The sequence below is a fragment of the Aythya ferina genome (assembly GCF_964211825.1).
Source record: "Aythya ferina genome assembly, chromosome: 23".
NCBI classification, from domain to species: domain Eukaryota; kingdom Metazoa; phylum Chordata; class Aves; order Anseriformes; family Anatidae; genus Aythya; species Aythya ferina.
Genome location: NC_140321.1, coordinates 2155105 through 2178281, shown reverse-complemented (window position 1 = coordinate 2178281; position 23177 = coordinate 2155105). Strand labels below are relative to the sequence as shown.

Below are 23177 nucleotides of genomic sequence, written 5' to 3'. Positions count from 1 at the left end.
CTCCAAACTATTCCCTTCACCTGCAAGACTGTGAAGATGAAGATAAATTCTACAAACAAAACAAGGTTAATCTGACTAAATTGAGGCATCTGTGTTTGAGCTACACCTTTTTTATATTCACTTGACTGAGATTGTGCTTTACATCTCAACGTAAACATTTTCAGGCAGGTAAGTAACACCCTGAACTCCATTGACTGTACTGATAGGGTCATCACTGATTCCAGTGAAGAGTGCTCTAATAGGAGTTTAAGGAGCTGGCTAAGATCTGAACTTGTAAGAGATAAATCATGTCTGTAAGATTTTCATGCATTTGTAGTGCTCATGTCCTGTGTTTGGCAAGGGATAGTGGGTAACTTACTGGTTTACCACCACAGGCAGCAGACACGCTTTTGGCAATCTATAGGTCCATGGTACATTTTTCTGTCTGTGTCACAATCCAGGTAAACTATAGCCAATAAAATATTGCTGTCTGTTCACCTCAGTGGACTGGATTCTTTCACAGACAGAGAAGATGTTTTTGAAGACTGACTATGCACAGAAATACTTCTCATAAATAAGCATGCATATTTTGTGAATGAGAAAACAAATCAGAGACACCAATGTAAGACAGGGCTTTATGTCCTTCAAATAACAAGGTCGCATCTACCTCTAACTGACAGTGTTCAACCATATCAATACCCACACAGAAAACATGGTCATGTTACAGAAGCCAATACATGGATGTAGGTTCTCTCTCTTCTGAAGCCCAAGAGAAACTCTGCCTACCACAACACTAGTATGTAGGATCAGAAGATCACCTCAGTAAGTAGCACGCCTTCGTTTTCATCTGCTCTTTGAAATTGTTCCTTCAGGTCCAGACCGCCTCCTCTCCACGTCTTGGCTAGGCTGGCTAAATTTTGTGGTTCACCGAGACTCACACTCCCCTTCAAGGCGTCTACCAAGTATTCTTCCACAGAAATCTTGTCCGAACTGTTTTGCATGGACTGGTTGACGCAGTTGGGGAAACTATATTCCAAGTTTAGCCCAGATAAGCGATGCTCACTGTCTTGATAGTTGAGATTGCCATGGAAATATGTCTCCAGAGCATTCAGTTTCATGTGATGGAGAGGACTGTCCAGATGTGGGAAATGAGGGGGTATTATGTTGTATGGAAGGGGATGGAGAGTTTCAGGCTGTGGAACACTGTCCCTTTGATAGTGCAGTTTCCACACGTGATTAAGGCACTGAACAGGGCTTATCAGCTTGTGCAGTTCTGTTTTGTATTGGCTCTTTGGTAAATGGAGTTTGCCTGTGGACAGAACTTTCTCAGGTTTCTCAAATGGCAGCGGATCATAAATCAAATCCTTGTTAAGTTCTGACAACCAAAAATTGTTTCTGAGAAGAGTACTTTGGTGTGTTTCATCCTCCTAGAAAACAAACCACAACAGCTGAGGAGTAAACTCATTATAGCTACCCAAAATTCAAAGAAGAATTTTTAGGAGCTCGCAGGGGTCCCACCCCTGCAAGAGGAAGGTCTAAGGATTCTCACCTGGACTGGAATTGGGGTGCAGCTCTCTTGTTCTGGAGTTCTGGGACCTCGCCTGCCAGCAGCCACTGTTTGTATTTTCAGCTTGGATCGTTTCTTGTGACGTTTCTTTCTTGTTTTACCACGATGCCTCCCTCTCCAACAGGTAGGTGCCATTTTCCCCTCTGTTGCGTGGGCCACATTGTTGGGGATTTGATCAAGACTGTCTGAGCGGCTATTGGAAACCAAAATGCATGAAGTCTCTTAGATCTGATGGTGAAAGCACACCCTCAGTTAACAATTACGACCGATGGAACAAGAACAAGAAATAGCAATTCTGCCTTCTGAGATGTCAAGAATAGAGAACTGTAACATAGCTTCTTGCCTTCTAATATGTAGCAATTGTAACTTCAGAATCAAGGCACAGTAGTATATCTGGCATTGCAAGGAAGAAATACGGGCTGTGGGGATGGAAGCAAAGCATTAAGGCTCACAGTTTTTGCAAATTCTGCAAGGAACAGCAAGACTAAGGGGCAAAGTAGACAGCAAAAAGCACCGAATGTCTCCAGGTTGCTCTGAGACAGTTTATGTGTATGTTTTATAGTGAACACAGAGATTAAGTATAAACATAATATTTAAATATTTGTTAAAATGAACAAAAGTGCTCATAATATAAATGTCTTCTCTATTTGAAAGAAAAATAGGTTTTGCAGCAGAGAAAAAGGGTGATGAAGGGCACTAAAATGGAACAGCTACAAGAAGCTAGAAAACTCTAGCATGTAAAACTTAATTATTATAATACTACAATAACATTTCTAGCATTATGTGTGCACGTGTGTGTATAAAACAGCACTGGTCAGAATAACAGCTGAGGGCTAATACAAATAGATGCAGTTCTCAGAAGGAAAATATGCCCACAGTTATTCAATAGCAATCATGGTAGTTGGATTTTTTTTTAATTGAGTTGTAAGAGAAAACAGGATATTTGATCTCCAAATGAAGAAATTATTATTGTTCTTTTAATCCATGTGGTATATTCATTTGTTTTTATTAAACAGCAATGCAGCTCACAGCCACCATTGCTCTCTCCATCTTTTCTATTGTCTCAGCGCACCACTGAATGGTAACAGATCCCATAACCAGAGGCCTGGGTGCTGATATTACCACATTGCCTTGAACCTGAACATACTCATGATGTGCATTCCACATCAAACCCCTAAGAAATGGTTCACACTGCATTTTTTCAGATGGTTCGTGGGACAACGTCAAAGTCAGTGTGCTGTGTCAAACCATGTGTCAAACCACAAGGTCAGATTCAGCGTCTGAAAACTTCCAGAGAACAGGCAGAACCTAATTCTATATCCCAGTTACCCACTTAAGAGAGCGCTGGGGCTTAATAAAGCTACAGCTTGTGCCCTAATAGGCACATATGGAAGAAAAGGCAGCTCATGCCCAGATGACTTCAGACAAGCAAGTCCCAGAGACCTCCATTTTTCTCTTGCAATGGTTACTCCCCTTTTATCTGTTTCAGCTTCTCTTCAAAACTCCGTTGCTGATGCTGTTACTAAGCAAAAGCTCTTCTCTCATCCTCTTTTGTTTATCCTCCCCAGAAAAGCAGCAGTTCCTTTTTCTTATGAAAACTCCCAGCAGTAGTCTAATCTTCCCACAACTTTTTAAAGAGGATGGTGTAACGAAGTTTCAAAAGCATCAGTGCTGTTCAGTTAAAAAAAGACCAAAACTGTCCCTTGAATCCTTCTACTTCAAGCCCATGAACCTCAAAAAACACTCCATGATTTCAAAACAAATTTGAGAACCTGGATAAAGTGGCAGAAAACTACAAAGGCCAGTAAACCAGCTGGCATTGACAATGAGACACTGCAAGGCTTTTTGAGTAGTTTGTGCTTAAACTTATATTTTCTTCAAATATATAAAGAAAGGCTTTGAGGAAGACGCTTCAGGAAAGACATGCTCCTCCCAAGCCTCAGACACTAAAGCCAATCCAGATAGGGTCTCTTTTAGAAACATAAATGAAAGCACACAGAGCCAGTGTGATTTGGACAAGGTAACACACACAACAGTGAAGGTGGGTGTTCACGTTAAGAGATCTCTCACCTGTAACGTTTAGTATGAGCAATAAAAGATCTCTCTGATAAAGTGGGGCTGAATTCCTGACTGTTTTCACCTGTGTGAAAGAAAACAGGATCATCACACATCTTCAGTATCATGCAAGCCCTCTTCTGTTAACTACCGAACTAAGAAACACCTTTCCCAACTTGCTAAACCAAACAGTGATCTATACAAATCATCACACAGGCGTGCCACATTGCCTGCAGTACATCCCTTCTTCCCTGGAATGATATAGCTCCCCAGCATTGTGATCTCCTGACCCCCAGCTATTTCCAACCCAAAAGCCTTTATTATTATTATTAATTATTTATTTATTTTATTATTATTATTTTTTTAAGAACACCCTTCAGAAGTCAGCCAAGAACAAATGAAGGACATAGATTTCTAGTCAACAAAGCTAGGTGCAATGGCCACATGCTGGTCTTTCTGCTTTATTCAGTGGATGCTGCTACATTATTAAGAGATTTCATGAGCTTCCTAAATAGAGACTGGGATGTGTCATCAACTCCACCCCATATGGGATTACAAATAGATTTCAGCTCAACTCTCCAGGAGTGCAAAGCGAGTGAAATCTCACACCGCGTTACACATTCCTTTTTCTCAATGAACAGCAAACCTCCCTGCTACTTACATTCTGCTTGGGCAATAATAGAAATTGATGCACAGCCTCCTTCTGTTTCTTCTTTTGCTGTTCCTTTGGTGATTACATCATTCAGGATTTTCCACTGACTATGAAAGATGCCCTTCTTCGAATCTTCTACTTTGCAAACACTACTTTGCTTTTCACTCACTGTCTTGTTCAGTCCCTTTGTAGCTGTGAGCTCCTTCTTATGCTTGACAGTTGGATCAGGAGCTCCTTGGCACGTAATTCCCATCACTGCCATTTCACAGGTTCAGAGAGTCACTGGTAGAGAACAAAAAGAAACAAAGCAAAACACTTGTCAAAATTATTAACTTCACAGGCAGAAGCAGCTTCAGGTTCAAGAGAAACAGGAGCCTGCTGCAGGTATCGAATTAACACACAATGCAGACCAAACCAAGGTCCTGTCCAACCTCTGAGCACAGAACCGAAAATGAACCCAAGACTGCCAGTGCTCCATCCCTGACTTGTACCACTGAAGATCTGAAGAGTCAATGTTATTTTCAGTACTTGAGGCTATACAAGCTTCAAAGGGAAGTTTATTTTTTGGTATATTCCCTCAGCTTAAATGCAAACTATGAAACCATATAGTAGAGGGAACTCTTGTATCACTAAACAGGAAGAATATACATTAAAAAAAAAAAAAAAAAAAAAGAAGCAAAGACATGGGAGATTTTCTCCTAGAGTGTACTAGGAGAAATTACAATAAGCCCTAGCAGCACACAAAATGGTCATAAAATCCTGTTAATTGCTTTCCTCCTTGTACTCAGTTGCCCTGGAATCCATTTCCCATTTTTCCTTCCAATGAAAAAGGTTAGGCAACGAGCCTGCCCGTACACAACTCCTCCCTCTCCACCTTCCTTCCCCTTAATTGCCAATAACTTCTGAAATCCTTGGTCAACCACAAACGAGTCTGAGAAAAGAAAGGCTCTTGCAGCCTGTTGGACCAACGTGAGTCGGTGCTGGAGAAGATGCTGGCAGGGAGCAGCTCCATAGCTGAGCAGCACGGCAGGGAGGGGGCTGAGCAGGGAGCACAAACACAGCTTTGGTTTGGCCCCCGCTACCCCCAAGCTGGATTCTGGAAAAGCTAAGCCATAGCAGCTTTCTTTTAACCCAGAAACCAGAGTTTAACCCAGAAACCAGAGCATGCTTGATCACCCCTTAACCACCCAGGTTGCTTCCTTCTTCTGTTCTCCCACGGTTCAAGTGTAAAATCTTAAAATGACTATTTCCATCATTAAACAACCCATGGAAATTCAGAAACCTTAACAGGTGTTAACTACCACAAACCCAATATGAGATGAGAAGCAGGGACTTTTGAACAAAGGCCAACCAAAACAAGATCACAGAACTATTACAGGAGCAGGTCTTTGAGGCTCCTCAGTTTAAATCTACACCACAGAGTTTCTTGTCTTTTTTTTTTTTCTTTCCCCTTTTTCCCCTGAATAGCTGCCTGGGGCAACAAGACATTCACCCAGACAAGCTCTTTGTCACTGGACGGTGACAAATGCAGCACCAGCGGGAGCTCAGTGCCTACAGGGCCACCGAGGGAAGGGGAAGGGAATGGCCTGGGAGCCAAGTGCACAAACCTTGGTGTGATTTGTAAATGAGTCACCTAACAACCTGGCAGGTATACAAGGAAAGTCAACAATGACCACATTCAGCGGCTAAACAGAGAACAGCTGCTGTGCAAAAGAAGTGCTGATGACAGTATCCCACTCATTACACCCATCCCTCTCCCTCTTCTCTACAGAAATTATGTCAAATCTCAGTGCTGTAAAATAATCCCTTGGAGCAGCAGAAAGCCAGCCTGCCAGATGACTAACCAAGCCACCAGTGAGCAAACTGACAAGTTCAGAGCTATTTTTACACTCACTCTCTCCTGATTTGCATTAACTCTGTCCCTCCTTAACCTCCCCTCACCTTCAAGGACCTTCAAAGATCGCAGTGCAAACCCATCCCCATCTCTGAAAACCTGTAATCCTCCAAATCACTCCTCAGCTTAGTTAAAAGACAGCAGAGGGAGGGGAGAAACAAAATTGTAAGTCCTTGCCACCCTCTGAAATGGAAAAGAATAACAAGGAAACTTCACTGAGATTGAAGTCAACAAAGTACATAGCTCACCCAACGACTAAAAAAAAATAGGAGGTAGCTAGTGTAAGCAACAGCCGGTGCTCAGACAGTTTAATGTGTGACTCAGGTCTGCAAGCCTGTGTAGGCACAGAAGCTGCACGCCCAGCCCAGTTTAACCATTGCCATACAGTCTGCAGGACCCTGCAAGGACCAAAAACCCAACTGTTCTGATGGTACGTACAGCACAGCACACTTGGCAGAAGTTGGGATGAAAACCAAACCAGAACTTTTAAATAGTTATTGAAGCATAACTTCTCTCGGAGCTACATATTCAGAACCAAACAGGCGAGACTCATCGCTGTGCAACCCGCAGAGATAAGCCCCAACAATTTGGACATGGGCACTCGGTCCCCGCGCCCAGCCCCACAGGTGTAGCTCTGCACAGTGCAGCTCCAGGCAGGAGCTTTCAATGCAGCGAGCGGGTACCGAGGTTCCTCAGCAAGACCATTAAGAACAGGATTTGCCCAACAAGAGACACGCTGGAGCTGTGGTTTCGGCTGCCTGTGAACTCGCCACCACCCAGGATGAGCAGGGTTTCCTGTACGGGCTACAGATGTGCAGCACCAGGAGCCTCGCTGCCGGGCTGGGGGGTCGCCGCTGCCTCGTGCCCCAGAATTGCCTCTCTGGTTTTCAAGGCCTCGTCTCACTCATCCAAGTCACTGAGACTCAACTGTGACTTTTGTTTTCAATATCCCCAACTTCCTTCCTTCCTAGACATGTGTACGGGCTCGTTATTTTCAAGGAGAAAAGAAAGGAGAAGTCAGGTAATGATACAGCAGATAAACGTGCATGCTACGCCCCCAGCCCACAAAGGGCTTTTGCTAGCTGTCTGATAGGCCCCTTGCTCCTTAACTTCACTAAGATTTAAGCTCGCATCTCATTAACTAATGTCAGTTCTCACTGCTGTAAAAAAGAAAGTGCATTTTTACAGAATGAAAGCCAAACACGGTATCAGTTGTGTTGTGGAGGCACCAGCCCGATGGCAGCGGCAACTCCTCCCTCCAGCACTGCCTGTGAGAAACTGGTGTCCTGGCTAAGGCCACCCAAGGCCTATACGGACTCAGAACGAAGGAGACACTCAGCAATATTAATGCACGAGAGAACCATACATTTTCTGCTCCTTTAAAGTCTCCTCCCTCCCCTGCCTGTCCATAACCAAGTCCCCATTCACCCTCTTTGGCTCCTCCATCTCAAGACTGGCCTTTCTGCTGGAAGCTGTTTGTAGCAGGGACCTTAAAAGTACATTTCTGTGTTTCATGAAGTTACGCTCTACATAGAAAGACTCACAGGTGAAAAAAAAATAACACAAATACCTCTTCAACTCTAAAGCACCCTGCAGCACACCATAATACGCAATCCTGCTTGGTCTGCATCAGTCAAATCTTCCTTGCCAACAGCTTTTTGGAGAATTTCGGTTAACATTTTGTTATAGTTTTAAGAAGAACTTGGGAAAGAGCTTTAAAATATGCATTAGACCTCATAGGTCAGCTTCTAAGTACGTAGATTTCTTCTCCTAGTCTGAGTGTGAACGTTCAGCAGCAGTTTCACATTGACATTTAGTTTTAAAAAAAAATCAAGTTGTCTCAGTGAGGTTTCCCACTTCCTTACTGAGAAGAGTTTGATGAACAATATATTAACTTAGGCTAATCCTCTCTTTTGCAGTTGCTATTGGTTTATTAAAACAACACAACTAGCATTTTAAATCACGTTGCATTGCTGACCACTACCACAAAGCAACAGCAAGGTAGAGCAAGGAATTCATGTATCACTAGAGCAGGGAAGAGCAACTGAAAAGAAAAAGCATGCACCACACGGGGACCTGCAAGTCCCAATACCTGCTGGTGGAGCTATGGTTAGTCAAGAGCGAGCCAAGTCTGCAACCAAAAAGATCCGTCTGGAGTATTAGCTACAAAATCATCAGTCAAAGACATCGCGCCTTACCAAAAAACAGTTTTCACTGGGGAAAAAAGAAGAATAGATGACGCTTGTTAATAAATCAATCACGCTAAAGATCTGGTTTGGGACCTAAGGAATGGAAACACACACAACACTCTTGCACCCGAGGTACCACTTCCATTCGTTCTTGCCTCCTCGCTGCTGTCTGTCTCTTCTCGGATGCTGCAGATGAGCTTCCTTGCCTGCCACGTTTCAGATGGAACTGAAATTAAGACAGTTCCGTTTTTGGCTGTGTCAGTTTAAGGCATATTATTGTAGCATGGGCCTGGGGTTGTTATTTAAACAAGCTCAGTGCTGTCAGCAAGGGAGAGGTTTCAATTTGTCTCAGAAGGGACTAAAAGAAAAAAGTTGTAGTAATCAACACACACCCCTATCTTAAAACACACTTAATGCCACTGTAAGGTAATATGTTTAAGAGGAAAAGACTTACTTCAAGTATTTAAGAGTTCCAAAGTAAAAATAAATAGAGCGTCTGGCTGATTAAACTGCTGGTGAGTCAGAGCAGCAGTTACTATTCCAGGATGCTCACAGCCTTTCCCTTCTCTTGCTCTACACAGCGTTATCTTTTTGCCTGTCCAGCAGGCTTCCAGACAACCTGCCTGGTTCCTCTCGGTGTCCCACGTGCTGCCAGGTGCTGCAGCATACACCTGCACCTGAAGGCCACCAGGTAAAGCCAAACCACCGCAGAACTCTCGGTCTGAAGGATTTCACTATCAGCGTTACGTTTAAGTTATGTTACAAACGATAATAAATATGTCAACATATTCTTTAAAGTGGTTGGATAGTAAATATTTCAAAATCCCGTTTCAGCCATTTATATTGCTTACTGTAAACAGCACGATAATGAGCCTCGACTTCTTTTTAGTTGCCAGACAGTAGTATATTGCAATAGTTTGGTTCCAAAGTCTGCAGGAAAAATATTTGACTGGGTTTAACCATCAGCAGAATTTCTGTAAGTATCTAAACACATCTATCTTCATTTCCTCGAGTACAAGCTTGAGAACAGCTCACCCCTTAACAATTCTTTCCATGCTCTTAAACAAAGATAAGAATAACACCATTTACCCAGAGTTTATAAACATCACTGCATTCTCATTCATTCAAGGTGCCCAATTTTTCCAAGCTGCTTTGCAAACAAGTCTTACAGAAAGCATCCGAACGAACTCTGGCCTGGCAGACTCAGGACACCGTTTAACAACAGCCTGGTTTTGAAGACCCACTTGTGGAGTGAAGCTATTTCCTAAATTACAGCAAGAAGGTATACGAAGCACCTAGATGGACAACCTCCAGCACTAACCACAGACATATATTAAAATCAATTCTGCCCGAGTCAGCAGGTCCAGGTTTTTACTAGTTATTACAATTATAATTGCTTTGTGGCTTGAAATTTTCAATGCACATTTATAAAAACGTCATGTAAGGCTATAATTGTAGTGCTATGTAAGGCACCATTGACGAAATGTTAAGCAAAAAAACAAAAACCCAAAGCTTCGTCAAATTTAGCATAGAAGCATTTCTATGCAATCCTAATTTACAATCAGTCCTGTGAATTTAACTATTATCATATGATAAAGTAGAAGTAGGAACTGACCACAGCAAATTCTAATTGCCCATCCTGAGCAAAATTCCATCTTAACTACAGCGTGCAAGAAGCACCTTTCCGACAAGACGTGCTCTGTCCTCTTCAGTGCCCTGTGCTCCGATGCTGCTGAAACATGACGAGCAAAGCCCGGCTTCCTACAGCTCCAAGCCCCACGTGCCGAGGCCTCCGTCTGGTCCCCCACACACCCTCCTGACGGCGTGGTTCCCTCACACCCCCTCTTCCCCAGCACCTCCAGACCCTCTGCAGACCGACGTCCCTTTTCCTCGGAGCCTGCCGCTCTCCCAGGTTTGCCTGGTGCTTGCCACCGACCTCAAAAGTTGCAGGAGGCGAGTTACAGGGACAGCACGGTCACGCTTGGCTCCTTCCCGTTAGCAGCCAGAGGGATAATTAGGGACCACATCACTGCCACAGCAAGGGCTCAGCTCTGCCTGTTACCGCTGTGAGCGCTGAAACAAGATTCAGGACAGCGGCAGAGCTCGCTAAGCCCAGCGATGCCGGGTCAGGCCCTGCAAATCCTTCAGGTTTTTTGTTTGCCACAGGCTCCCTTGTTATATCGCTTCTTCACAGCATGCTGTGCGAAGGTTCGGTCTCTCTTTTAACAGTTAAAATTTAATAGTTAATAGCAAATGACTCATTGCAGAGGAATCTGGTGGCAGTGCCAATAACAGATTTTAACGTGGTTAAAAGGCAATAAAGCGGCGCGCTACAGACACGCATTTCAAAGTCCGGCCCGGTTGCTCTTATCGCTACTGTCACGGCCCAGAAGGTGCAAGCTCTTGCCCGTGAAGGAGCACGAATAAACACCTCGTGAAAGAAATTCGGGGGCTGCTGGGTGCTGCCCCCCGCGCGTCCCCAGCAGGCAGACAGGAAGCACCGAGCTCAACCACAGCGGCGACCGATTCATCAGCAGAGCAGCACCAGAACCTCCTGCCCCAAAAAAGGGCCAAGGGGCGGGTAATTCCCTTTTTATCCAGCCCCGGGGTTTAAGGGACCGGGCCTCATTTTGCCGAACCGGGAGCAGCCCCGGCAGAACAGGGGGCACCGGGGAGCTCCGGACTCGGTGCCCCACGCCCTGCCGGGGCTGCTTCCAGGGTCGCTGCCCCCGCCACCAGCCGGCCCCGAGCAGCGCCCAGCGCCACCCCGCTCCCTCCCCCGGCAACCTACCGCGGAGCGCGGGGCCCGCCGTAGTCCCTCCGTCCCCGTCGGCGGCTCCCGCACACTGACAGGCGCGGCCGGCTTGCGGCTCCACCCCCCCCGCGGCGCCAACCAATCGGCGCTCCCCTCGCCCGCGTGACGGCGCCCCCGCTCCCGCCCCCGCCCTCCCGCGCCCAACCACCGCCCGCCGCCTCCCGCCGGCCACGCCCCCAGCCCGGCTTGGCGGGGAGGCCGGGGGCGGCTCGGGTTTCCCAGAAGTGGGCGGGGCTTCCTGCAAAGCGGCCCCGCCCACAGCTTCCTCGGGCCGGTGCAGCGCTGCGCGTGCGCGGGGCTTGGGGAGGGCGGGCTACACGGGGAGGGGGGGAAGATGCGCGGTGCGCATGCGCCATGGGAATGGGGCGGAGGGTGGGGAGGGAGAGGAGGGTGCGCGTGCGCCCAGTGACCGTTAAACGGCCCCGGGCCGCGGAGGGGGCGGGTGGGCGCTGAGGGGGTCGCTCTGCCGCTCGGGGAGGGGCTGCTGGCAGCGGGTTCTCCTTGTGCCCTTTGGCTTTGGAGAGGGGGTGCCGCTGGCTGTCGTTTTTTATTATTGCTATTTTTGTTTAACGGACCTCAGTAAGTGGTGTTCTCCTGCCCCGGTCCCAGCTCTGGGTGCGGCTGTGGGGTGCGGAGGTCGGGGCTGCCCTAAGGTGGGCTGGCTGTCAGGGGGATTGCTTATGTGGTAAAATCCCTCGTTATGCTTGGCTGAGGGAGCTGTTGGCTCCTTTGTTACCCTAAGGCTTTGTTGGCTCCTGCCCGTTAGGTGCTAGGAGAAGGTCTGTGAGGAGGGGGGTCACCGTCTGGCAGCAGAGCTGCTGTGAGCGTGCTATTTCTCAGTGCTTTGAGCTTGTGATAATCTTAGGTTTGTTTAATCGTGTGTGCACTGTCCCTGGAGGTGCCTGAGGTGAGGCTGGATGGGGCTGGGGGCAGCCAGGGCTGGTGGGATAGGGCCCTGCCCATGGCAGGGGGTGGCACTGGGTGGGCTTTAAGGCCCTTTCCAACCCAAACTGTGCTGTGAGAGACATCAATTTTATGAAGTGGTAAGATGAGGGGGAATGACCTCAAGTTGTGCCAGGGGAGATTTGGGTTGGCTATTAGGGGAAATTTCCTTCCTGAAAGCGTTGTGCAGCATTGGAACAGGCTGCCTAGGGAAGAGGTTGAGTCACCATCCCTGGACGTCTTCAAGAAATGTGTAGATGTAGCATGGTTTAGCAGTGGACTTATTTGCACCAAGTTAAAGGTTGGACTAGATGAACTTAGAGGTCTTTTCCAACCTGAGTGACCCTGTGATTCTGATAGTTTACACTCAATGCTAACCTGTATAAGCAGCATTATTCTTTGCTTTGATGGTAAGGGTCACTTTGGGTAACTTCTGTTCTTTGTTTTGGGGGGCTGGGGGCCACAGAAAATAAAGGTAATAATTTTGGACCTCTCAAAAATAGTAATATATTTGCTTAGTTCTGCAGGATTTGGCCTCCTTGTATGACATACAGCGTGCTTTGCCCCATGCAGAAGGATAGCTCATGGTAGCAGCAAATAGGTTTTGTGTGATAGTGCTCTGAGCAGTCTTGAAACTTTCAAGAGTGCAACCCCAAATCCCTCACCCTCAGTATGTACTGGATCAATACAGGTGCCTCTTGCTCAGACATGTCACATAGTTTGGAGAGAGCTTTTCCATCATGAGAGCCCTTTACTAAGGAAAAAGGGCAAAACAGTATTGAGAAACAATCCCTTGTTGCCCAGTTACAGTACAAAACCAGAGTCACAGCAGGCTGTTATCAAACATGGTCTCTTAATAGTCAAGAGGCAATTCTGCATACTACTGCAATACTTCTGGAAATGATTAAAATTGAAACAGAAAGCACTGGAAGTGGGGATGGTGTCAGGTCTGTTTTCTCAAGGAAGCAGCCAGCAATTGCAGGTGGCTTTCAGTCCTTCCTGGAGGAACTGAGCTGTAGTCAGCTCTGCGTGGGGTGTATGGAGAAAACGGAGCTGCAGGGATAGGGCTGTGTTTTCCTGTGTTCCTTACACTACGTGCTCTAGTCACAGAACCGGATCCACCCAGTCCAATGTCCCCTGAGTAAAAAATCATCTTTGCATCCAAGCACTAGGAAAACCTCAAGCAAGGAAAGAGTTGCAGAGAGTTGTGCTAGTGACTAGTCACATCTTTTCCAGATGTTAAGAGCATAAGAAAAATGTGTTGTGTCAGTTGGTCAAGATGAAGAATTAGAAAAAATTTTAATATGGCAATGCTCTTCAGAAGTTGAAGTAATTTGATAAAAGTTCTGCCTTTGAAAAATCTGAGGGGATATTTGCAAGGCTATTTTTGCTGGAGTAGCTGAGGTGATACAATGATGTGTTCTGAGGTATTTATGACCTTGACATTTTTATCACAATGGAAAGAAAAAAAAATATAAAAAGATCTTTTGACAGTACAATGGGAAAAAAATATATAAAAAGATCTTTTGACAGTACAATGGACCTGAATAGTCACTTTATGATTTTTTTTTTTTTGAACAAGCCACACTTACAAAATGTAACTTAAATGGAAACTGCTATCTGAAGATGGTGGGCAGGAGGTATGTAGTAATGAGAGTTTGAGGAGCACATGTGGCACTCATAACAAGCCCAGGTTCAAGCTAAAGCCCAGATTGCTGCTTTTGTCTTGTGGTTAAGTTATGTGAAATGAATCAATGGTATCAAACAGCTTACTGGCAGAGAAGTTTGTAACCCTTGAAGCTATAAAGAATGTCTTGAAAGCATGAACAAAGTGTAAATAATGTAATAATGACTGCTCTAGTAAGCAAGCAGCATTCATGACATGCAGTAATAGCTTGAAGATGTGAAGAGTCCCATTAACTGGAAGAAACATGAGCACGTACTGATCTATCAGAGCTCTCCTGACAACTCTCCAACAGAATAAGTGTGCTTGGGGTGGGATGGGAGCACAGCGCGTCGGACCCACCGAAGCAGAAACCTCTCAGCTGGTGGAGGCAAGACTGAGAGACAGGCAGTGGCCGCCTGACCTCTGCTCTGTCCTTTCCTTACTTAGAGGGACAAGTACAATCAAGCTCTGGTTTCTATTGCGGCAATAAAACCCACAAGCAGTTATCAGAGTGAGTACAAATAGAGCGAATGCAAATATAACTCTGTTCCTATTTATGTATGTTGCTCAGGGTGTATTAGTTCCTCAGTTTGGAGGGTTAATTCAAATGGCTACTTTAATAGTTGGTGCAAGATACACATAGCCCTTCCTTTGGGTGACCCAATAATGCTGAGCCCTGCTTCTCAGCACATGTGCTGTGATTACAGTTCCAGCTCAGAGAGCACAGACAGTTTCACAGAAGGCCTTTTTGTTCCTGCCTGGCTTGATTATAGTGAACTACCCAGGGACCACTGATCAAAAAAAGATTTTAACTTGGAATTTTCAGTCCCTCCTTCCAAGTTTGGTGCTGGCTGCATATGTGTGAGCCAAGAGCAGCGTGTGACAAATGGGGAGTTGGGCAAGAATTCGAACCAGGCAGGCTGCTGGCAGTTCAAGGGGACTTGGCTCATACCACCTTGACTGAGCTTCCGCCTCACCCTGCAGTCCCTGTGGCCCATCACCATTTTAACAAAGAATTCTGACCACTTGACCTTCCTCACCCTCCCTGTTATCTCATCCCAGTCCCTTTCATTATCTCATCCCAGTCCCTTTCTAGGAGTTAGGGTGCTGCTGAGCTCACAGCACAGGAGGTATGGGAGCTGTTGCCTTAGGTTACTGCTGGCTTTTCCAGAGCAGCTGTTGTTGGTTCCAGGTCACTCCTTGAAATAAGGATCCCCTGCTTCCATCTCTGAAGTCTGTCACCCAGCTGTGGGCAGCCGTGCTGGAGCACCCATGTGGAATAGCTGGAGGGGATGGGGTGTCCCCCAAGCTGGGCTGCCAGAACAGCATCCCCCAGGAGCCCTGAGGCTGACCCTTCTGGGACTGGGACCGTTTCTTCCTGCATGGAAACGGCTCCTTCACCAGGTAGTGAGGTAGTCCTGACAAAGCAGTGCTCTGTCCTCCTGTGGGGCCCCAAGTTTGATGTGTCAGCTGCAGGATTCAGGCAAATGGTCCTCTAGTGCAAGTGGGAGAGATCCGAGCCTTTAAACGAAAGGTGACCAGATTCAGGCTCCACGTGTTTCGTTGCAGTGTCCAGAGCCAACTGAAGAGCAGAATGTGTGAAATGGGGTTCTCAGCTGTTTTGATCTTCAGAACTTAAACCTGAAGCAACTGGTCTAAAACTTGAAAAGTTTCACTTCCCAAATAGTGCTGTTCTATAAATACCCTGTGCAGTGGGATATGACATTTACTCCCACACATGAGGCACAGCATGCTTTGTAACTTGCATATTCCAGGCCTTAACCCTTGAGCTCTCTTGGATTAAAAACAAGGCGAGGAGCGCTCCTCTTCTGCAGGGTACAGTCATGTTGCAGCCTATGAGCTGGTGGGCTGAATGGGAGTGCAGTTGTACCTAGAATTATTGCACTTATATGTGGAAAAATTCACTTCTTTAAACTCTTTGGATATCATGTACCAAAAGATGCTGTTTTAGGAATAACAATGCTTTATATGTCTACAGTGCGCTTCTATCAAAAAATCTCAAAGCATGTTCCTCCCCAAACCAAAAGAGGTGCTTAAGGTAGTATGCTTTAATTTCCAGTTCTGCCACTGCTCTATGATCCTTGGCAAATTTCTTGGCTTTGTAGTTTCAGTCCCAGGTGAAGTAACTGAGAGCTTTTTCTGTCCTTCATGCTGCATGTACATACACATGAGAAACTCACTGAGGCTCTGTCTTGGTTGGGTGTACCACAGACAGAAGTGCTCAGGAGCTGATACAGTGTCTTATAAATATCCTATACATAAGAATAATCAGCAGCAGGTCTGTAATATTGCTTATTGAGAAAGAGATGAAGATGCCTAGATTAGTAGAATTAAAAAGTAATGGGTAACTTATCTCATGCTCTTGTATAACATAACTCCAAGTAAGCCATGTATCACAGCCAGACTTGAGCAAGATTAGCAAAGCAGTCTAGCACAGCAGCTGTACCTCCGAGGGAAAAGGGGCCCGGGGTTTTACAAGTCTTTGCTTACAGAATGCTGGCATATGACTGTTTCTCCAGTGTTAGAATTTGCAGAAGAGGGTCACAGAAATTAAACCTAATGTTGGAAAAAAGCCATTCTGCTTATTTCATTTGGGTGGGAGATGTGAAAACAAACATAAGCCTTTTGTAGGATGGGTCTGATTCTGATCTCAGTTACGCTATGTTGATGTAATTCCTTCCAGTTGAATGGCTTGTGTAAGTGAGAAATTTGAAATGCATTGAAGTCTTTTCCTGAGTTTTTCATCAGCTCTTTTGAATACTAAGCAGTTCCAATTAATCGGAGTTTGGCCCCTGCAGGGAATACGCTTCTGTATGGCTTCCTCTTATCTCTGCCAAAATATGATCAAATTGCTTGTCTTTCTGAACAAGTTCTGCTTTTTGGCTCTGGTCTATTGTCAGGAAATGCATGTCAGCATTTTAACAGCTGTGTGTCCTGTTCAGAATGAGCTCTCGATCTGAGTTGGGTGCATATGGAGTAGAGCTGGGGCGAGCTGTTGTTTGTTCACTTATAGTTAGGAGGATCAAGTAAACATTGATTTTACCTTCTGCTGTGAAGGTCATCCAAGGATTTCAGCACTCCATAAAACAGCTTTCGTGAAACTCTATCTTTGTCAGATTCTTCAGCAGAGGCACTATTTCTAGTGTATAAAAAGAGGAAATGAGCACTAGAAAGATAAAGCTAAGATTATTAAAAGCAGCCCCTGATCTGGGAGTTTCAATTTTTTGGCTGCTCAGTTCAGGGACACTCAACCGTTCTTCTTGCAGATTACAGGACTTACATTGAAGTGATGAGTACTTAAATTCTTGGCAGGGCACTTAAAGGGTTTCCAAACTCAGCTCCCTAAAAATCTTTTTTCTTTTTTGAGAGTCACGGATTGCATCAGAAGGAGAGATGCTACTTGCTTAAGCCTTACAGCACCTCAGATGTCTGAGGGTGTATTGGAAAATAAGCACAAAATGTTTGTAAGAATATTACAGTATTTGTGTGTTTTTTAAACAGAGGGTTAAGTAGTAAATGAAAAATATTGCTTCTTTAAAAAAATATTTTTATATAGCCTTGAGAGAACTAGCTCATCAGTTCTAAGAGGTGGTGAGATCAGCAGCACTGCTCGTAGCTGAGTACTCTGCTTTAACTGCTCAACCCAACAGGAGCAGCAGCTTCCTCAGAGGGAGCTGCTGTAATTCAGCTTCTTGTAGATTCTTGTAAAAGTTTTTGACAAGTTTGTCAAACTTTTGACAAGTTTGTCAAAAATGTATCTCAGATAAATTTTATTCATTTAGAACTTAGTTCTACATATCCAGTACTTCTTTAATGGGAAGAATGTTCAGGGTTTCCAGACTGGTTTGACTGGAATCTTTGTCTTCGATAATGTGACGAGATCAGTAACCAAGTGAAGAATTTCAGCAGAAGGAGGAGCTGAAGCTGATGTTTCCTGTGCAGGTTTTGCTTTGCATATAAAGAGCACTTTGTTATTAGATAGCCAGTCTTCTTACACCCCACTATAATTTCACTGTTACACAATGCAGATAAAATGCTAGTAATTATTATTAGAACCCTGGCAAGTAATGCTGTGTACTCCCAAGCAAAGAAGTGTCATGCAGATTCCAAAAGCCACACTGACTCTGCTTGGTGTCTGGGCCGTGGTGTGCAGGTCACTCCAAAACAACATGCAGCTTGTTGCAAGCATGACTGCTGGAAAAGTTTGGAAACCTGTCTTTACATTTCAGCCAAGCGATCTGGTGGCTTACCTTTCACTGCAGCATTACAGCACTTTGCAGTGCTCTTTTGCAGTTTCACCTTTCATAGCATCATTTCTGTGTTGGTATATCTGCTGGCATGCTTTTGCCACAGGCCCCAGATGGGGCAGTCTAGATACCAGCGTGTTCATTTACAAGAGTTAATCTAGATAGGTTTTGTCCAGAGCCCACGGACTGATGGCTGATGACTTGGCTTACTTGGGCGTTTTATTTGGGTTTCAAAGTGGTTGCTGTATATATTACACGGCATCACAGAATGGGCAGGGTTGGAAGGGACCTCCGAGGGTCACCTGGTCCAACCCCTGGCCAAGCAGGATCACTGAGAGCACCTTTCACAGGATGGCATCCAGGCGGGTTTTGAATATCTACAGAGAAGGAGACTGCACAACCTCTCTGGGCAACCTGTCCCAGTGCTCTGTCACCCTCCTGGTAAAGAAGTGCCCCTCATATTGAGCCAGAACCTCTTGTGCTTCGGTTTGTGCCTGTTGCCTCTCATCCTGTCACTGGGCACAACTGAATATTCTTGGGCACAACCCAATATTCTTCCTCCCCAAAATGCAATGGTCTATAAATGACCACTTCCATGTTCGTTGTGCTGTTTCCTCAGTATGTAGAGCAAGAAGTGCACATTGCACCTGTGCTCCTCCATCTTGGCAGAGATTTTGACAGCAAATTGTGGCTGTTCTCAGCTGGGCAGTGAAGCCAAGTGATGCTAAGTAGATTATGCGCTTTATTAAGGGTCAGGGTGTGTAGGGTCAGTATGTTACCTGGAGCAAAGCCTCCTCTGAGGGACAGAGGGAGGTGGACATCAGGCCCGGGCTGCCCCTAGAAGGCAGGGCACGTGTGTGCTGCCTGATGTGGTATGCCATGGGTGCCATGACCAGAGAGGCCTCTTCCTGTTGTGCACAGCGGTTTCTTTTCCTGACAGCCTGAATGTGGCTGTCTCCCCCAGGCCTTGGGGAAGGTTAAGGGCTTACTCTGGGTCCAAGGACTTGGGAGCACGTCTGCTGTTGATGTTACAAGACACTGCTTTAAGGACCAAAGGTTTTGGAGCAAACGTTTAAATGGACAAATAGCACAGGTCTGAGCCTGAACCTCTGTTTCAGGCATTCGAAGTCTTAAATTGCTGTTGAATGACATAATATGGAGTCTCATTATGAAATATCCTGCCTCTCAATGAGGTCTGTGTCAGCAAGGCTCTCAGGGTTCTCCTGCCTGTGCGTGGTCTTGTGCTGTGGTCATGAAGCCCTTTTTCTGCCTTACGGGAAGCTGGACCATTCAGAGCCATCTCACAGAGACTGACAGGCCACGTGAGTGAGCATGGATGGGCTTCCTGTGACAGGAGCAGATCTAGGATGTGGTACAAGGGCAAGGAGGAAATCCCAAGAGGGTGGTGTCAGGACAGGGAGACCTGGGGGAGGCTCAGCTGTCGGCGGCTGTTCTGCAGTCTCCTTTCTGGAATGTCCCACGCGATCCCAGCCCTTGTCCTCCACTTGAACCTTCAGAAATCCCGAGCAGTCAATAAGCTCATTCCTCTTACAGGCATTCAGATGGTCTGAATTAAAAACCAGCAGCTGCTCCCTGCTGTGTGGCAACTTCCGCTCCATTTTCACAAAGGGGCAAGTGAGCGTGGCCGTCCCCCTGCCCGAGGATGTGGACGTAGCTCCATGTCTGTGCCTCCCCCCAGCCCAAGCAGGAGCTGGGTGTCCTTCCAGCAGGTTTGTTCACATGGCTGCTACAGCCTGGGACCTCAACCAGTGCTCTCGTACTGCTTCAGGCCATGATCCTGACCCAATGCCTCTGCCACCCACCACAGGAACTTCCCTGTTTCTATTCAGTACTGGTCTAGTACAAATTAGCAAAATGACTAGTTGTAATTCTAATGTGTTACTAACTTTCTCAAATTGGAAATATGAGAAAATAGTGGAAGTGTTTGCATATTTTGTCATATTTCTCATATGTGGTGGGAAGAGCTACCAAGAAACAGAAAACATTGAGAAAAGCAAAGGCGGTCAGCCACAGTGCAGCCAGAGACATCTGCTCTCCAGTGCTTTATTTTTATTTTTTTTTTTTACTCTTGGTATTCTCTCCCTTCCCTGATGTCTGCGGCCTCTCACCTAGCTCCTCTCTGCCCAGTCCCATCTTGATGTCCTCCCCCACAGCTCTGCTGATCTCATATATTCATCATCTTATTTCTATTCATTGAGACCTTTATTTCCCAGTGAAAGGCATACCAATAAGTTAAAATAAACTTCACAAATCTGAGGGCTTTAATTCCCACTTCGTGATTCCTTTCATTTTTAACTTTCTAGGATAAGGATGGTCTTGGTAGAGGGAGTCCAGCTTGGCATGATCCTCATCCCTGCTACTGTGCAAAGGCAGCCAGAGGGAAATGCACCTGGGTTTCCTTCTGCATGGCTTGTCCTTGGGGTGAGCAGGCAGCCAGGGCCCAGAGCTGGGCATGAAACAGGGTGCAAACATGTCTGAAGTCATCTCATGTACAAGACCATACAAGAAGATGACATTCCTCCTCTTGAAACAAAATACCGAAAAAGGAGAGAGATTTCTTTCACCAGGCTTGACAGCTAGATGTAGGGGGGAGACTAGCTAAATATTTACATACAGATCAATCAGGGTTTATTGTAGGCAGGCAAACCACAGCTAATATTAGGACCTGGCAAAACATGCAAAAGCAACACCCAGACTATCTTTGCTTTCCTAACACAAGAAGGGCCTTTACAAAATAGACTGGGAAAGCGTAGGCACTGTATGTCTGTGGTGACAGATACGGACTCTGTGGTTTTGTTCCCTGGGAGGATCCTTTAGCTCCTGTGCTGGTCCATGGGGCATTCTCCGTGTACCTGCAGGAGGAACCAGACACTGCCTCTTCCTCTGCTCTTCCACCATGGAAGTTCAGGTGGCAATAATTAGGCAGTATCCTCATTAAACAGAAAACAAGTTTGAACAGGGGCATAACACAAAGTAGGTCTTTACACAGGTATGTTTCCCACAAGAAATACTTTCTTCCTTAAGCAACAAGTGGCAAGCAGCTGGCTCTGCCTTTACTTATGAAATTATGATAAAGCAAAAAATGTCAGGGACTGGAATTTCTAATCAAATTAAAGCAAACTGTAAAAAACTATATAAATTTAAACAGGATAAAAATTCAATCAGACTTTTGAACCAGACATTAATCTTACAGAAAGATACATGAGATGCTTTAATTATGCGCTAATCTGTTGCAAAATTACAAGAGCTGTTAAAGCATGCTGCAGGTCAGAGATTTTATGCAGGAAGTCTTCACGTGCAATACGTCAACTGGACAGATGTCATGCCAGCTGGGTGCCAAAGGCAACACGGAGCTATCTCCCACACCTGAGGTCCTGCTGCTGTTTGGCCGTGGGAGGCAGGGAGTTGGTGGGGCCAAGGGAAACCCAGGAGAACCCTGCAGAGCCTCGTGCTCCTTGTTCAGGCCGGGAGCTCTGCATCTGCAGTGCCGTGGTGCTGCCTCCACCCAGAGAGAGATGGCACGGGCTGTGGTCTGACACACTCAGCCCCCACAACCAGGCTATCCGGCACTGTTTTGCCTGGCCCCGTGAGTCACGTAGCAGCAAAGGTGGCTGTACTCTGCTGGAGCCAGGCAATTTGTCCCCTAACAAGCCTCCAGTTTTGTAGGAATCAGCACTTCTCCCTCCACAAGTGACCATTTTCCATATATCCCGGGCACATTTCAGCATGATCAGTACCTGCGAGGTGGGTGCAGCACCGTAGTTTTCGCAAAATTTCAGGCAATTGTTCCTTCACTTGCTCTTTGGAGCACTGCTCAACACATGCCTGACTGTGATGTTAATGGTGCAAAAGATCAAAGTGTGCTTGTTGCAAGATTTCACCAGAAATGGTGGTTCCATAACCTGTCATTTTTTCCAGAGGAAGCATGGGGCCAGTCGTGTATGTGGAGAACTGCCTAAAGGGTTAAAGTTACAGCATTCCAGCCCACACAAAACACTTAGCCTCTAGACTTTAACTGAAGTATCAGTTGTTGGTTTCTTACAGTGCATATACACGGTTGAAGTTGCACACTTCTGTTACTGGGTTTTGCATCATTGAGGCACTCGTGTTAACAGAGTGTGCTATTCACTTGAGGAATCCAGTAGCAAGAGTAACAAAACAGTCCAGTGTTTGAAAAATGCAACAAGAAACCCAGTGGTGGGTCTGCAGGATCTCCAGGCAAACAAATTCACACTCTCAGTGGACACAGTATTACGGGTCAAACCAACCCCTTCTCACACTGTTCATGTTGTCCTAAATCCATATCCTTCCGATTAGTCTAACCTCTTTTTCCCATAGGGGGTGTCTTTTGTCATACAATTGTTTCCCCATAGGGAAACCATCAGTCATCTTAAGGCTATTTGAATTCATTGGTCACTTACTGAAATGAGAAATAAATCAACAACTGCAAATTGGATGCTTTACAGTATCCTAGATGATTACTGTTACCACGTGGGGCTCTGGGAATCCTTTTTCCAAGACTAGTATTTCAAAAGTGGGCGAAGCCCCCACAGCAAATGTTGCTGGTCTGTAGCATGGAGAAGTGGAACTGTAGATTAAATTCCATCAATCTCAATGAAAGTGCCCCAGATTTATCCATGCAATCCTACAGGCAAAGTTTGGAGGCAGTGTTTGTATTTGGTTAATTCCTGTAAACCAACTGGACTTGCCAGGACTTAAGCCGAGCTTTAGAGAACCCCTCTCTCACTCTGGAGGTCGCTGTAACTTACTTTTCTATCCTGTCCTTTGCAAGATATGAGGCTCTCTGTCTTCCTGGATGCAAATCCCACCGTGTAGGCAAGGGGTGGAACAGAAATGCCCGGTGCAGCTGGGGTCAGGCTGATAGATCCGGTCCTTTTCTGACACATGCATCCTTTTCTGTTGATCAGATGGGAAGGAAGTTCTGGAGGAAAAGGAAATGCAGTCACCAAGAGCTTTCCAGACAGTAGCATGCATGTGGCCTGGGCTTCCTCCGAGTCTCTGAGTTCCGGTCGCTGCACTGTTCGGATAGAAAAAGGCAGGTTGTTCTGCAGGGCGGCCGGCAGTCTTGGGACTGAGAAAGCAGCCAGGGTATGTTTGGTGATGAACAT

General features: G+C 45.8%; 1 protein-coding gene across 3 annotated transcripts in view; it reads right to left on the bottom strand.

The window, feature by feature from the left end:
- Positions 1–11212, bottom strand: part of MAP3K14 (mitogen-activated protein kinase kinase kinase 14) — a 28333-nt gene extending 17121 nt beyond the window's left edge. For 2 of the 3 annotated variants that reach the window (XR_014685500.1, XM_084496122.1), the window contains exons 1-5: positions 11128–11212; positions 4263–4535; positions 3617–3686; positions 1529–1739; positions 798–1406 (exon numbers count right to left, since the gene is read on the bottom strand). Coding sequence is in view for 2 of the 3 variants with exons in the window: in XM_084496122.1 (XP_084352248.1) it covers positions 798–1406; positions 1529–1739; positions 3617–3686; positions 4263–4515 (1143 nt within the window). In the remaining variant the exon portion in view is untranslated. Of the gene's footprint in view, positions 1–797; positions 1407–1528; positions 1740–3616; positions 3687–4262; positions 4536–10272; positions 10293–11127 lie in introns of those variants that run through there. The other variant, XM_084496123.1, reaches the window with a different exon arrangement.
- Between the last annotated feature and the right edge of the window lie 11965 nt (positions 11213–23177).